At 40.4% G+C, this 16,268-nt stretch overlaps 1 protein-coding gene across 1 annotated transcript; it reads right to left on the bottom strand.

The window, feature by feature from the left end:
• Window positions 1–233: 233 nt before the first annotated feature.
• On the bottom strand, window positions 234–7,513 carry LOC147891983 (glycine-rich domain-containing protein 2-like). The gene is made up of 10 exons (XM_087388549.1): window positions 7,347–7,513; window positions 7,078–7,183; window positions 6,643–6,975; window positions 6,077–6,526; window positions 5,327–5,874; window positions 5,119–5,213; window positions 4,866–5,029; window positions 4,392–4,547; window positions 3,174–3,318; window positions 234–598 (listed from the first exon to the last, which is right to left on the bottom strand). Exons 1-10 carry the CDS (start codon window positions 7,499–7,501, stop codon window positions 234–236), a joined length of 2,517 nt encoding a protein of 838 aa, XP_087244675.1. The 5' UTR covers window positions 7,502–7,513.
• Window positions 7,514–16,268: the final 8,755 nt, after the last annotated feature.

The following is a 16,268-nucleotide window of genomic DNA, read 5'->3' as shown; positions in this document are numbered from 1 at the left end:
TGTCTACTGGACTTCACACTTAAGTGAAAAAAAGTACGATTTGCCATCTTACAACTAAAGGCATAACCTCAAGAAATTGAAGATGCAAATTTAATACATAGCACATTAATGGGTTTGGTAAATATTTTAATCACAAGAACACACTTGTAATAGTAGCTTTTCAATGAATTTAAAATAATAGGATAACTTCCTCCAATCGATCTACGCACACACTTTGGTATACCTTAGAAAAATTAGGACCCACCACCACCGCCACAACCACCACCACCGCCACAACCACCTCCACCTCCACAACCACCTCCACCTCCACCTCCACCTCCACCTCCACAACCACCTCCACCTCCACCTCCACCTCCACCTCCACCTGCACAACCGCCTCCAGCAGCTCCTCCACAGCTTGTTCCTCCACATGCACTTGCCGCACAAGCACTTGCACCACATGCACCAGCAGCTCCACACCCAGATCCTCCAAACAAGATATTATTCGTATTATAAAATGTTGAAATCCAAAGTATTGAAGGCATGTCCCACCAACAATAGTATGGCATCATAGATTTACTCAATGCACTTGAATTCCTTGTCTCAAAGATGACTGAACCTACACCATGAGAAATCAACCATAACAAAATAAATAATAAAAATTTTGATAAAACCCAAGGTGAACACGATATAGACTCTTTTGTAAACGTTTAGAAAACCACTATAGGCCGGAATAGTTAAGTTTAAAAAGGCACTTTCTAGATTCTCTAATCCACATCAATATTGGAAAACAATATATATCCTAATGCTAAATGTAGACCTCATCTTTACAAGTTCCCAATGCCTTGGAATATAATATACACATTATAGATTTTTAGACTAATAATACAAACTATTTGCTAGTATCCCATGTGTAGAATTTTTAGACTCATTACAAGCAATTTTAAACATTGTGTGACATGACATCTTTAAATAGTGCCTCATGAACAAGATTAACAATGAGCAAGATTTAATAATGATATAGTATTTATGGTCAACACACAAATATGGATGCAATCAAACATTTCTCTAGTACACATGTTAAGTGCACAATGTCCCATAACATAACGCTGGAACTATAATTTTATTCAAGATTCTTCTATTGAACTCTTTTTGCTAATGTAATTGAAACAAACATGTGAGATAAATGGTGGATGAAAAGTACTCATAGAACCCACATCAAAATGCCATGTTGATTTCTTTGAAAAACAACAGTTGGTATCATGTTTTGGGATCAATTGAGGAAAATATGAAAGCTCATCTATGGCTATCATGTGGATAATCATAATATCATTCAAACATTGAGCTAGCACAATGGAACTAATGAAAGAATCTAATGTCATTAATCATATCATGCATGCAAGTGGTAATACATGCATTTTAGGGTGCATTAACTCTTGAAGTCATAATATAGATATTTGGACAATTGAACATAGATTGTATGTTAATTAAAATTTTGATATCATGCCACAATCCTCAAAAAAGTAAAAGATATTATGACTCCATTATGACCTATTCTAGATGGAACTATTCAAAAGATCTTGAAAGAGTAGTATATCTAGTAACTTTAAGTGCTTGTAAGACTCAAGTAAAACTTGCGATGGGTAGCATCAAATCATTTATGCAATGAAATTAGAATTAAAGAGAAAAAATGTGACTTGTTAGAATGTGTTGTGGGATTGAGTTGGTGATGTGCTCATGCATAGAGTAGCAACCAAGTGATGAGAAAGAAAATAAATACATAAACATGATTCCTTCCTTTGAGAAATAAGAGAGGTGAAGCTAGGGAACAAGGGATATAATTAAAGGATTCATAATGTGAACATGGAACAAAGTATGACATTTCCTTTTGCATCAAAGTTTGATAAGGAAGATAGTGGTGAAGTAGTCACAACGTTCCTACTTAAGGAGGCAAGGGTAACTAGGATGTAGGGTAGCATACATAATATTGATGAAGAATCTCTTCAGTAGCAACAAGTGACATATGTGACTCTAACACATAACAAAAAGTTGTAGAAGTGGGATCATTTGGTAAGTTGGAGAACATAGTGCATAGTAGGTTAAGGAAGGACATGTGAAGAAAAGAGGATATAATAAATTTTTTATTCTCAGCTAGAAACAAGAAAAGAGGGATATATACATAGGAAAATCATAATTCAATCAATAAAAGGGGATAGAAAATGGCATCAAGCAATGTGACATGGGATGTAAAGCATCGTCTCACATAAAATTCATAAGGACTGATCAAGAGCCAAGACAACATGGTCCTACTTTGAACCCTAAATTATGCATTCATTAGTGGCCACCCTTTGTTTCTAGTCGCTTTGCACTCCCTCTCTAAAAGAGAAAGGACCATACTCTTTGTGAAAGAAAAGATATGATGCGTGCATATACATAGTTTCTTCACCTCAACAATGAGAGCTCAAAGAAAGGAGTAGATGTAACTAGAGGTTTTCTAATATAATACTAATATTTGTGAGTATATCTTGCATGCTCTTCCATTAGTTCTCGGGAGGTACACCACTAAGAAATCCTAGGTATCACGTGCATTCAAAGGATATTAAAAAAACCCCTCAAGTAAAATTTTCCCCCCAATAAAACAACCCATCTTTACTAACGGATTTTTTTCTAAAGTTGAATTTAAAAACCCCTTCTATTATTGTAAATCTCTTAAAATTTTTCCAAAAGTGAAATTAAAATATCCCTCCTTTTGAATGAACGTGGTACACTAAAATTTTGGGAGGTGAACCCCCCGAGCATTAGTTTGAAGGTATAGGAAGCCACAAAATTTTGAAGACATGCTTTAACGACGGTGGAATTATTGCTAGGGTGAATATCTTGATCTAAGAAACCATGTCAACCATTTGCCATAACTCTTATGGAATATCAAGTCCATTGGATTTGTAAAAATCATTTGATGTAAACATCATTTAAATTATGTTAAAGCAATAAAAGTATTTTATGTAATCATCAGAGAAAGGGCCAAGTTTCCATGCACCGCATATGTGTGTGTTGGGAAGGAGGAGGGGAGAAGGGCTTGGAAGTTATGAATAAGCATTGTGTAAGGAAGCATTTAAAAATATGTATATGTGCAAAAAACATTTAAATTTTAAGAAATTTATTGTTTTAATAAATCAAGATGGGATGTGACTTACCCCATTCATCATTTGACTGGATAGCACGTCTTGGAAACCGACGATTGCGGTACAAGTTTACTTTCAAGCCCTCTATGTCAAAAACAGACATTGCAATTATGTTTGAAATCAACAACACAAGTAATACACTCTCTTTCGGCAACACCTGCAAATCATATTAAATAACCAGTAGTTAGCTATGGACTAAACCATATTGAAAAATAGCTTGGAAATGACATCAAAATAGTATGGAACAGCAAATAGTTGCACCATAATATCAAGGTAGCAGTATGATTCTCTCGATTGAATGCAAAAATGCTTAGATTTGTTTAAACCTGAGGCAAGCAACTGCACAACTTCTCCCTTAGTGATTTCTTGTTGGTTTCTAATGTTCTCATGACTAACATTGGTAAGAAGGTGTGGGACAGTGTTGCACCTTTTAACTATCGTGTGGTCAAGAAAGATGAAGTTGAAATGCCACACCGTTGGCTAAGCTTAATTATTAGCTCTAGAGGTTAATTCTCAGTAAAATTTGATTCAAAGAATGCTTGCAAAGTGGGCTAGACCATTCCATCCTACCCCTTGTGCAAAGTGAAGGAGGAGTCCAATTACCACATCTTTTGGAACTCAGCATACATCACAAACATGTTACCTAAAACTTGTTACCTAGTACCCTTGAAAGGAGGCACTTCTACAAGATAAAGGTTCAAATGAATGAAATACATAAGCAAATTTGGGATCTCAAGGGCAAGTCGTGATGTAGCAAATTTGGAAATATCAAACTTGAGTTGCATTTCAATGACAGAAGTGCACACCATAAATTTGAACTAGTTTCTCATCCAATTCTCTCAAGTCTTTTTGGCCTGCCCCTCCGGGGATAGGGCTTAATTATGATTCTCATTTCATAGAAAGAGAAACTCGGCGGTCTTCTTTTTTGGATTATTCAGCTATCTTTTTGGCGAAATTAGTCCTGTAAACACATGCCTCTTTTCCTTCTTCCCTTCTCTATAGCCCCCCCCTCCCTTTCTTCTTGGGCATCCCCTTCTCTACAACCCTCCCTCTTCCCTTTCTTCAAGGCAGGCCCTATGAATTGCAATTCATCTTGTTCATTTTGAGAAGGGCAAATCTGAATTTAAACAATCTCAGAGTCCATCGGATGTTGTAATTTCTTTTTGGTGCTCTTTTCTTTCATATAATGCAAGTACTTTTCTTCGGGGAAAAAATTTACAAAGAAAGTACCTCAATAGCTCCTGATCTCCAGTTGAAAAGCGCAGTTGCCTTGCCAAAGGGTGCAACTTTTGGATTGTAACGTATGACAGTCACAAAGCCGCCTTCATCCTCCTGTGTTGCTCCTTTCACCTCGTAGTCAAGCATCCTACCGCAAACAAGCCTTATCTAGATGCACGAGTCCGATTTTTAATAAGCTGGATGATGCTTTTTTAGGTGCTCATATTGCGTCAATCAAGTATAAAGTCAACTGAAAGAGAAGATCCATAACACCTTCACATGCAAATAAATCAACATTGCATTGCATTGGGCGCATAAAATTTACAAATCAACATTGCATTGCATTGTATGGGAAGCAATCAGACGGAGGTTGAAGTCCATATTATGGGCAGCCAAAATCTTTAAACAATCTGTTTTCTTAATTTTATATGTATCAGATCTTACTAGTTGTTGCTAGCTTGAGTGCAAGGTCTGTTTGTCACTTACCGGATCACCAAGGTTTCCAGTTAGTTGAAGAACAGGTCTAACGTTCCACAGTGGATCCGTAGAGTTTTTTATAACCGTAAGCTGGGCAGTGTTATCGAACAAAGTCCACCGTCTTCCAAGGTCGGAACCCTCTACCAGTTGCTGGGCGCTGGCTACTATGTGAACTACACAAAATGAAACCCATTCTGTGAGTTTCACGATGATGTGTTGCATTAATGGATTCTTCATCATCCATGCGACAAAGTCCTCATACCTGGAGCAGTTCCTCTCTCTGAGTAGCCGTTGGGGTATTCCCAGCCTCCCTGGTGAATATACATTTGCTTGCCAGAGGTGCTCTCGTCCGAGTAACTGAACAAATTGACCTTAATTTTAGCGCACGATGTATTCTGATCAAGAAGCAGACGTGCAGAAACGGATCATGATTTCTAGCTAAGCAGTTAAAAGAAGAATCGCCTTCAGACCTTGTGCGAATGATGAAGACCTCCCTGTTGGCGTGGTCTAGAACAGTCCTAGTTAACCAATTTCCATAGAGACTTGAGTCCATACGACCCTTTTTGTCAGTGCGGATCGAGTTTATGATGCGCAGCAAGTGCGGCCCGGGTTGAGGAGGGGTCACAGACACCGAGATCAGCAGCGATGGCGCCTTACTCGAATCAGAAGGCAAACTCGCCTGTGATTCGGGAAAGAGGGGATACCATCCATCGCAGGAGAGAGTAGGCGACGCGAGCACCTTGTACCATTCGAGCTCAATCCTGCCCATGAGCTTGCTGCCTAACAACGATTGCTTGAATGCGTTCGATCGGCGAAGAAGGAGCCCTAATCGCAGACCTCGGGTAGATGTCTCGCACTGGAAGCTACTATGATGATTCCACTGAGGATCCGAGGCCAATGGAGCCTCGGCAGTATCTAATCGAAGAGTGCTGCATTTGCTTTCGAACTGCAGACGAACACGAAGCTTGCCCTTAGTTTCCGTGGGTATATTCTTAGCTCCCACGACTGTCACGGATACCTGATCGATCGAGTAAGCCATGGTCAAAAGCATCGTTAATCCCATGAATTGGTCCATTTCCACCATTAAAAATTCGCGAAGGCTTCGTGCATCAAGAGAAATCGATCCACCGCGGCCAGGATGATTCCTGAATCACAAGAATCACCACAAAAGCTTCCTCGCACGAATGGATCCACGACAATTAACAGACAAGAAACGTTACCTGCATAATCTCCCGTGATCTTAGACGCGAATTCTGTTGCAGGCCCACGACTGGCGTTCCTTCCGCCACTTTAATTGCGGGAAAATTAGGCGGTGCAGGTAGCGCAGGAGCGGGAGGTTCTCCCCTGTACATCGCGCCGGCGTGCTCGTATAAGATACCGAAGGCCCAGTGCCAGATATCCTGAGTTGTGTTGAAGCCCTCGTCCAATTTGTGGCCTGCGCTTCTATCAGAGTCGGTGTCGTCGTGATCCAAAACCCTTCCGAGGATCTGGAGCATGTCTTGCCTGTAAGACACTGGGCTAAGCTGATGAGCATGCCACATCAAGTCGATATCATAGGTCGGCACCAAGAAGACGGCAGACTGGGTTATCTTGAACAGGTGTAGGAAACCTTTGTAGCGTTTCTCAGCAACTTGCAGGAATCGTTGATCCCTCATATGGGGTTGCGAAACCTGCCGTTCACGGATTCCACTTTGTAGTTACGATTACCATGTCTGTGAGAAAGCGAGAGAGAGCACAGATTCCTTCCTGATGAACCCAATAACAAACGGATTCATTGTGCACCGACCTGATAGAAGAATGACCGTTGTCTCACAACAGCATCCTCGAGATTGTACGCGATTACTCTCGCTGCTGATGAATCTTGGGCTATGCCGAGTTCCTGGAATTTATTTGCAGGGCGATCGGAACTAGGAGAGGCACCCAGAGGTTGTCCGAGCGCAACGTCGCATGGGAAAACCGTGAGATCAAGGTGGTATTTCTCTGTGGGGAATGTCTCATTCCAGATCTGTTCTGTGCTGGCTGTGGCGGAGCGTATGACTTCGGGGTACTCATCGTGGAATATGGGAGGGGCGTCGAGGAGTCGTCCATACAAAGACTCACAATCCCTATGGTATTGTACCTGAAAGGAGACGAGAGATTAAGGCGTGATAATGTCATAAAAGGCTGGGTGAAGGATGAAGGAGCGAGATGTGGGTATTGATGCAGAGGGGATGGACGGTACCGGGTTGAGGCGATGGCAATGCCAAATCCAAGCGCAATCGAGGGGGGGTTGAAGGGCGGAGGAGGAGGTCGAGGAAGCGAGGAGAGGAAGCCAGCAATGTTGGTATCTAAGCAAAACGAATGAAATCGCATGGATCAATGAAAGTTTAGAAAGAAAAAAGTGAAAGAAAGATGATCAGGAAGAAAAACTGTAGAAGCCATAGCCAAGTTCTTCCGTCAAAGCAGTTTTGATTCACATGCGGAAGCTCTCCCGGAGCTGGGGTGGTGTACCGATGGATAGCTCGGTGGAGAGCAGGGCCAGGGTAGAGGAGGCAAGGGTGGCGATGGAGGGAGGCGAGGAAGTCGAGCAGGTGTTGGGCAGCAGGAAGCAAGGCCACAGACACTCGGATACGCTGTGCCTCCTCCCAATTTGCAGCGTCGCCCATATCTAAATCTTAGTGTTGTTGCAGATACACAATCGATCGTATAGTGAAACGACGATGGATACTGTTGCTAATTTCGACGCGGAGACCTTCTCATAAACACCAATGATGCTGCTTTCGTGGGCTAGTGTCTCACCATGACCTTGACTTTTGATCATTGTTTGACCATGACCTTTTCTACCTCTCTACAGTAACTCGCCCGCACATCCCACCCCCCTTTCATTGAACCAACCTTTTTGGCTGGGGGGTCACTATGTATAAACCCCTAATATCACGTGCGTTCAAGGCCTATATTTAAAGTCCCTTATCTGTAAAAAATTTCATTAATAAAATGTACCCCTTTTTTATACAAATCTGTAAGTTTTTTCCAAAACTATTTTAAATAATCCCTTATGTATATTTATTTATGTAAATTTTAGAAATAAAAAAAATCCCTCTGTTGAACTCACGTGATAGGGTTACATATGATGAGTGACCCCCCCGAGCTTTTTGGCCTCCCCTTTTATTCAACTTGTTGGCCCTCCAAAGGTCCTTCAAACACGGACATTGAACACAATATTGAGAGTGATGATGGCTTACGATCTCATCGTTGCTACATCACAAGCCTTGATTGAAGCTTCACACGAAATGAGGAAACAAAAAGCAGAAGCCATAGAACAATGGTATATGAAACCTCATTCATTGCATCTATGGAACAATTTCATGGCATTCACAATGGGAGATGATGTGCGCTTTGAGGGATCTTTTCATCTTCCTAGAGAGTTGTTCTCCTTCATTTGTGAGTTGTTGAGAGATGACCTTTCCCAGAAGAACATCCCACTCTCATTGCAAAATTACCCACGCATACGCTTAGTGCATGTAGAGAAAAAAGTCGCCATCTCATTGCATAGTATGGCTTCCCAAACAGCAGTTCAGAATTTGAGTGAGCACTATGGGGTAGGAAAGTCTACAGCCAGTAAAGTATTTTGGCAATTTGTATGTGCCTTGAACAAGCACTTGATGAGATTTTTGCATTAGCCTAGCACAGATGTAGAGATGCAAATAGTCGGAAGCAAGGATTTTGTAGAAAACAAGGTTTCCCAAATTGTTGTAGAGCCATTGATGCCACTCACATCGAGATGGAATCGCCTCAAGGCATGGTGCATACCCATTGGTATGACAGGGAAACCAAAAACTCAATGTGTATGCAAGGAGTTGTTGATGCAAACATGAAGTTCATGGGCTAGTTGGACAGGCTATGTCAATGACATACATTTACTGTAAAACTCATCGTTTTACCATAAAGCACAGCAAGGGCAAATATTGAATGCTTAGAGTTTTGATGATGGATCTTTCTCATGCCATGAGCACATTGTTGGAAGGCTAAAGTTAGGCAACAATGGGAAAATTTTAGCCAAAATGAGAGAGAGACTATATCTATTTACATTGAGAGGTTCTAGCAAATACTTATTCAACTTCAGTCATTTGACAAAATTTCAAAAAGAGAGCAAAAGAGAGTTTGTATCAAGCCTTAGACCTAAAATCAGGGCAAAGATAAACATGTTTGAACCACATTCATTGAGTTCTGCAATATTACTCACAATAAGTTGTGACAGGAAAAATGGATTGCCTGACACTAAAGAAGGTGAGACTCAGGGGCCATTTGTACCATTTCTAAAGAAGGTCAAGAAGTTCAAGTGTAAGCCATGCTCCAGGTTTGCTCCTACGAATGTCAACAAAACACAGGGTGATCGCACCAACAAGTGAAATGGAGAAAAGGGTCCACTTAGGAAGACCATTTCTTGCTACCACTTTCATAAGGAGGGACACTATGCCAACAATTGTCTTGAAAAGAAGAAAGCTCCACCAGCAAAAGTCCACACAATGGACGACGATGAAGCTAAGCAAGAGGGTAACTCATCTCCAAGACTTCCAAGTAAGTATGCTCCAAATTCATTGCTGAAGGTAAAAGGAAGTATTTGTGGGGTAAAGATGTCACAATTTTTCATGATGATGGTAGCTCGCATGGAGTTATTTATGAAAGAATGGTCAAAATGCTAAAACTTGACACTTCATCTACTCACAGCAGCTTTCACAGGCATTAAATATAATTGTGTCAAGAACTTTAGGAATTTGGGAATCATTATTGGTCCTTATTGAGAGAAAAGAAATTTCCTAGTGGCACCCCTTCAAGGAAAAGATATCATTTTAGGAATGCCCTAGAGACCTCAGTATGACCCCGATATTGATTATGATTGTCATCAAATGCGAATTGTAAAGGACAATGAAGAATTGTGTCCTAATGGTCTAATTCAAAATGGGATGAGTCCCCTACTGAATCACACACAAGCAAAAATATCCTTAAGAAAGAAGGAAAAACTTTACTTGATTCTTGTCCATTCCATCACTAGCACTCAAGAAAAATCTATTAAGGAAATGCACAACTTTTATCCCAGCTTTTTGTTTTATGGACTACTAGCATCTAGGCCTAAGGATCATAAAATAAGCATCCTTCCTGGTACTTCACCTCTCTGTCATGCCCCTTATAGAGTAAATGCAATGGAACAAAAAGAAATTCAACGACAAATTGAAGAACTTTTGGAAATAAAGTTAATAAGACCGAGTAGTTCCCCATATGGTGAAACAATCCTTCTTGTTTTTAAAAAAATGGCACATTTAAAATGTGTGTGGACTATAGGGCTACCCAATTTCGAGAGTTGATGATCTCTTGGATAAGTTGAGGGGAGCTAAGGTGTTTAGCAAAATTGATTTGAAATTGGGTTATCACCAAGTAATAATGGTTGAGGAAGATGTGTATAAGATTTCTTTTCAAACACAAATAGGTCATTATAAATTTTTGGTTATGCTGAATCAGATTTTCTTAGAATATCAGCATTGTGTAGTGGTGTTCTTTGATGACATATTGATTTTTAGTAAAAATGTTGAAGATCATAAGAGACATCTTGAGTTACTTTTTGGACTTTCAAAATAAAATCAGTTGTTTATAAATCTAGAAAAGAGCACTTTCTTTCCAGATAAAATTGAATATTTGGATCACATTGTCTCATCACAAGGAATTCAAGTAGATCATAAGAAGGTTGAGTGCATTTCTACTTGGCCTAAACCAAAGGACATCCATGAGGTACCATCATTTCTTGGGCTATGTAGTTATTATAGGCGATTTGTTAGGAGCTTTGCTTTTATAGAAAATCCTTTAAGAAATCTTCTAAGTACTTCAATTGGATTGAGCTTTGAAAGATGCTTTAACAAAGGCTCCAGCACTTCAGTTACCTACTTTCTCAACTCCATTTTTTGTGGTAGCAAACAATTATAGTACTTATAACAAGGAGCCGATTGCCGTTGTTCATGTGCTAAGACTTTGGAAACATTATTTGATGGGTTTTGAATTTCTTATTAAAACTGATAAGCAAAGTATCAAGCATTTATTACACAAGCCTTGATTTTCGATGGGGATATTGAATGGAAATCTTTTATTCAAAGTTTTTAGCCCATGATTCAATATCAACCCGGAAAAGAGAATGTGGTTGCTGATTCACTAAGCTGCAAACCACAAATTAATAACATTACAGCCATAGAGATTAAACCATTAAGCAAATGAAAATTTCTTACAAGAGGATTTATATTTCTCTGATATATGGGTTAAGCTTGAGTTAAATAATTGGAATCCTATATACAATTATTCATATAGTGACGGGTATCTCTTCTTTGAGAAAAGGCTATGTATCACTCGACATTATAGATTACAAGTTATGGAAGAGATGCATCAGCCACCCTATATGGGACATAGAGGAGTATCTGCTACCCTGCAAGTTATTTCCAAGGAAGTTTATTGGCCTTCCATGAAGAGAGATGTAGCAAAGTTTGTAGCTGAATGTATAACATGTCAAAAGATCAAAAGCTACAAGGGAAAGACACCAAGATTATTGATGCCCTTACCAGTACCTACACAATAATAAATATAAAAATTGCGGAGGGGCTTGGCGGCCGCGGCCGCCATAGCATGTGTTTGTGAGCCCCCTCCCCTTTCCTTCCCTTCTCACTCCTCCCCTCCCCTTCCCCTTTCCCTCCCCTCCCTTCCCCTTTCCTTCTATTGTCTCTTTAGGTGCTCGGCAACCGCGGCCACCAGAGCATGCATTAGGAAGGTCCCCTCCTCACTCTTTCCCTTCCTCACCCCTCCCCTCCCCCCTCCCCTTCTTCCCCCTCCCCTCCCCCTCTTCTCCGTCCCCTCCCCTTCCCCCTTCCCCTCCCCTTCCCTTCCTCACCCCTCTCCCTTTCCCTCCCCTCCCCCTTCCCCTCCCCATTCCCTTCCAGTCCCCTCCCCTTCCTCCCTCCCCCTCCTCTCCCCTTCCCCCTTCCTCACCCCTCTCCCTTTCCCTCCCTTCCTCACCCCTCTCCCTTTCCCTCCCCTCCCCAACCCCATTCCCCTCCCCTCCCCTCCCCTCCCCTCCCCTTCCTCCCTCCCCCTCCTCTCCCCTTCCCCCTTCCTTACCCTACCCTTCCCTTCCCTTCCCCTTCACCTCACCTCCCCTCCCCTTCCCCCTTTCTCCCCCACCCCCCGTCTCTCTCTCTCTCTCCTTCCTCTTCCCTTCCCTTTCTCCTTCCCTTCCCATCCCTTCCCCCTTTCTCCTTCCCTTCCCCCTTCCTTTTCCAAGGATTCCATGCATGCATGTGTAGCGTCATGTGTGACTCCATATCTACTAGATTTTATACTCTCAAAAGGTGTTTGTTAATACTATTATGATATCTTGAAGATTTTAGAGGACTCTTATGGGAGATTAATGTCATGCATGGGCCATACATACATACATGCATGCATGCATGCATGCATGTGTAGCATCATGTGTGACTCCATATCTACCAGATTTTAGATTTTTAAACTCTCAAAAGGTGTTTGTTAATACCGTTATGATATCTTGAAGATTTTAGAGGAATCTTATGGGAAATTAATGTCATGCATGGGCCATACATACATACATACATACATGCATGCATGGATACATATAATTTTTTCATACATTTAAATTACTTTTATTAATTTAAATGTAATTAAACTATCTTTTTAATTTAAATTATTATTAAGTGCAACATTATAGAGAGATATTTTGAAATTTATTATGTGGAAATGAGAGTGCCAAAAAGTAAACTTTTGATTCTCGATCAACATTTTGATAAAGTAAACTTTCAATTCGGGAAGGAGTTTTAGGATTAGTCCAAAAGCAGGCATATGAGTCCAAAATTAATGAAATGAGTGTTATGAGAATGCATTCTTGATCATCAATAGAGGACTATGCATGGAGGAAAGACCTGTAACTCCTATCTGTTGAAGTTTAAAAATCTTTCAAAAGATGATGCACAATGGTTGTCAGAACAGTACTTCCGAGCTTTTCCTGATTTGATCCACTCTTATAATCAAACACAATTGAGGTCAATTGCACCCTAAGAAAGAGGGATTGTTACGCATATTCAATTTTCACCCTACTTGCTAGGATTATTGGTAGTCAGTCAATGACTACATGTAGTTAGTGAGAAACTATGTGTGAGCAAAGTATTAGGTAGAAGCGCACTAGAAGTGGCAAGGACTATATCTATACTTTGTGTGGTTAGTGGGCACACCTATCTAGACGTGTGGGTTTTATATTGCCATTTAGTATCGTGGGTGATTCCATTGTTAATACTAATATAAACAGCATGTGCTTATATGACCATATGATGGCGTGATGCCATGTTCGTGTGTTTATTGATGTTTGATTACTAACAATAACAATAGAATTGATTGATGTGTGATATGCATATTTCTAATGTTATTGATTACCTGAGTATAGGTGAAGACATGGACGAATGGGAGTAAAGGAGCTCATGAAAATATTCCTTCTAGTTTTGTATGCAAGGCTATATGCCTCATTTTGGTAATAGTGCTCAAATGATTTTGTAGAATGGTAGAGGACTTAAAATGCCTACCATACCTTGTCACACTTTATTTTTGGAAAAGTATGGAAAAGGGTGAATGAGAGGAAAAGTATGTAAAACGATGGAAAAGGATGGATGAGAGGGAAAAGGAGGGATCAAGAAGACACTACACATATTTTGTATTCATGGCTCTAAGCATAATGCAATATCTATAAATACTCTAGGTGTGGAAGCAAGAGCCACACACCTAGGGGGGGGAGATTGTAGTCTCTTGTCTTCTTCTTGTTCATGGATTTCCATGTCTCTATGAAATAATGCTATTTTGTGGTATTGCTTCAATTTCCTTTTTGTAACAATACTCATTGACTTTGGGGTGGAGATGGAAGGTGTGGTAGTTCCATTGGATGCAAATGGAGGTAATGCTAAACATCCAAGGGATGCAATTGCAGGAAATTATATGGATAGGTTGATGAAATATGTCCTAATCTTGGAGTAGCATCCCAATGTACCTTTTATCTCATAGCATGATTATCATGTCCTCTCCTTAAGATCTATTCCGTCCTTTTGTGCAATTATGGTAATACGTTTTCATTTACAAATGTGGCCTTTTGATATTGTATGTTTACTTAAATCTTAATGCTAGAAGAATGTTGGTTTATTAGATTGTGGTCCTACTGATGTGATGTGTCTTTTGATTCGTGTTTACCTTGATGCTAGAAAGAGGGTTTGTTTGAAATATTGTGGTCCTACTGATGTGAAATGTTTTAAAGAGGCTTTGTCATTTCAGCTACCACCCACTACTAATAAGTAAGTATGTTTGTATCAATGCATGTTAATGATGAATGCAAGAAAGACTCTTGTTGCTACTGCTTATAGGGCCACACTTTCCTCTTTTGAGACATACATCCAACCCCATTTCAACTATATAAGCAATAAATTCTACCCCCTCCTTCCATCCGGGTCAATGTTTGCTTGGGTGTTGCCAATCGCGAAACTATTTTCGGGGCCATTTCGGGGCCATGATGCGATGTGCTCCTAGATGAATATTTGAATTTTGCACAGACCTGCGCTCTCGCCGAAAATTTTTCCCGATGTCATGAAGGCGCACTAGCATAATAATGAGACGCAATCTATCAGTTCAAACCACTGCATAGCTTGACACATGGCATCTTTGCACTGCTTCGCACAATGCAGTCTCTGGCCTATGCCACCTAATCACTTATCATCGCACATCATTTTGCTGTAGCTTTGCCACTTGTCACTGGGCACCGCACCCATGTAGATCATTAAAATTGAAGGTTGGCTTGGAGAGACTGGTCACTGCACTGGTTCTTGGCATAATAATTAGATGCAATCTATCATTTTGAACACCACCATAGCACAGGCAGTAGTCTCTGGCCCGACCACTTGTCATCGTGCAACCTTTTATTGCATCTTTGCCTGCAGTCCATGCAAATCATAGGTTAGCTTGGAGAGACCACCGCGCTAGTTTTTGGCATAATAATGAGATGCAATCTATCATTCTGAGCATCACCTCAGTGCAATCTCTGGCTTGACGACCTATCATCATCCCAGAATTCAAGGTTGTCTTGGAGAGACCACCGCAATGGTTCTTGGAGTTATATCTCCGTTACCTACTTTTACGTATTATAGGAGGAGGTCTATGATGACCAGCGTGCTGGAAAACAAAAGGAGATCTATGAAAGCCATCGCGATAGTTCTTCGAGTTATATATTTGTGTACCAAGAAAAATGTATTCCGTTGTGCAACCAAGAAGAATGCAGCTGATGATATGGCCCTTGAGGGGTCCCCTTTAGGGGAAGCACCATATCGACATGCCATTTTTGTCTAGTGGCATCCTTGATATTGTATAATGCACATTGATATGGCCCTTTCCCTTAGAGGGGACCCTCAAGGGCCATATCATCAATTGCATTTTCTAAAAGTTTAATTGTATTTTTCTAGATGTATCTCCATGCAACCACAATGGTGGGGTTGTTGGAGTTATTTTAGTGCTATTTTGGTCATAAACCAAGGAAATTGTAGTCCTTCTTTCCTACTATTTTAGTCCTTGTTGCAGTAAATATAAATGAGGGCAAAAGTACAATTTATCGAGTGAAAATTTTGCAAGAGAGATTACAATGTATATCTACGTCCAATAATAGGTTACATAAAAATTATCAACTTATACCGAGCAAAAATTGAATAGAGGATTTTACATTTATAAAAACTCGACAATTGCTGAGAGCCTTAAAAGCCGAAAAATTATAGGTAGCGGTCATAACCATTCAAATATAAAGGTTAACAATAGTGCATACTGAGAACCTCAAATTGAACAAAAAGAGATTACATAAAAGCCTTAGATCATTGAGAGACCAAAAGATTACCTCCAGCCATTGCTGAGAGCCTCGTCTAAGAAGAGGGAATTTGTAAAACTCAGTTTTCCGCCAGTCTAGCTTGTTGCATTAAAAAATTTTAGGGAGAAAAAGGAGGATACAAAATTTTAGGGAGAAAAAGGAGGATACAATGGAGAGGCTGAAGACCATGCACATTGCAAGTTGAGAGTACTCTCCTCTAAAAATACGGAGGCCTTCCTTGACATCTAGGGGGAACCCATACATGACGACCATAAAGAGGCCCTCTGTGAGCATGTCATCTAAGGTGGTGACATGCAGATGTGTGGGGAATCGACTTGGGAATGAAGGATCTCCAGTAGTTCTAGCATTTCTACTCCAAGTGAGTGCAATATGCAATCACCTTATATGAGAAGGCAGATAACATTGGTATCATAGAGCATCGAGGGGGGGTGGTAGTAGGCATGCTGAAGATAAGTGGGAGCAACAGATGAGCAGGGGAGCAGATG

The sequence above is a fragment of the Dipteris shenzhenensis genome, chromosome 17, assembly GCF_047967505.1.
Source record: "Dipteris shenzhenensis isolate YYH24624 ecotype China chromosome 17, Dip_SZ_1.0, whole genome shotgun sequence".
Classification (NCBI taxonomy): domain Eukaryota; kingdom Viridiplantae; phylum Streptophyta; class Polypodiopsida; order Gleicheniales; family Dipteridaceae; genus Dipteris; species Dipteris shenzhenensis.
The sequence above is the reverse complement of the archived record's forward strand: the minus strand, read 5'-3'. Positions and strand labels throughout refer to the sequence as shown.

Coding starts and splice junctions, on each gene's coding strand:
- LOC147891983 (XM_087388549.1), bottom strand. CDS start 7,501: ATGGGCGACGCTGCAAATTGGGAGGAGGCACAGCGTATCCGAGTGTCT. Junction 7,184..7,346: donor CTCCACCGAGCTATCCATCG/GTACACCACCCC, acceptor CGTTTTGCTTAG/ATACCAACATTGCTGGCTTC. Junction 3,319..4,391: donor GGAGATCAGGAGCTATTGAG/GTACTTTCTTTG, acceptor TATGATTTGCAG/GTGTTGCCGAAAGAGAGTGT.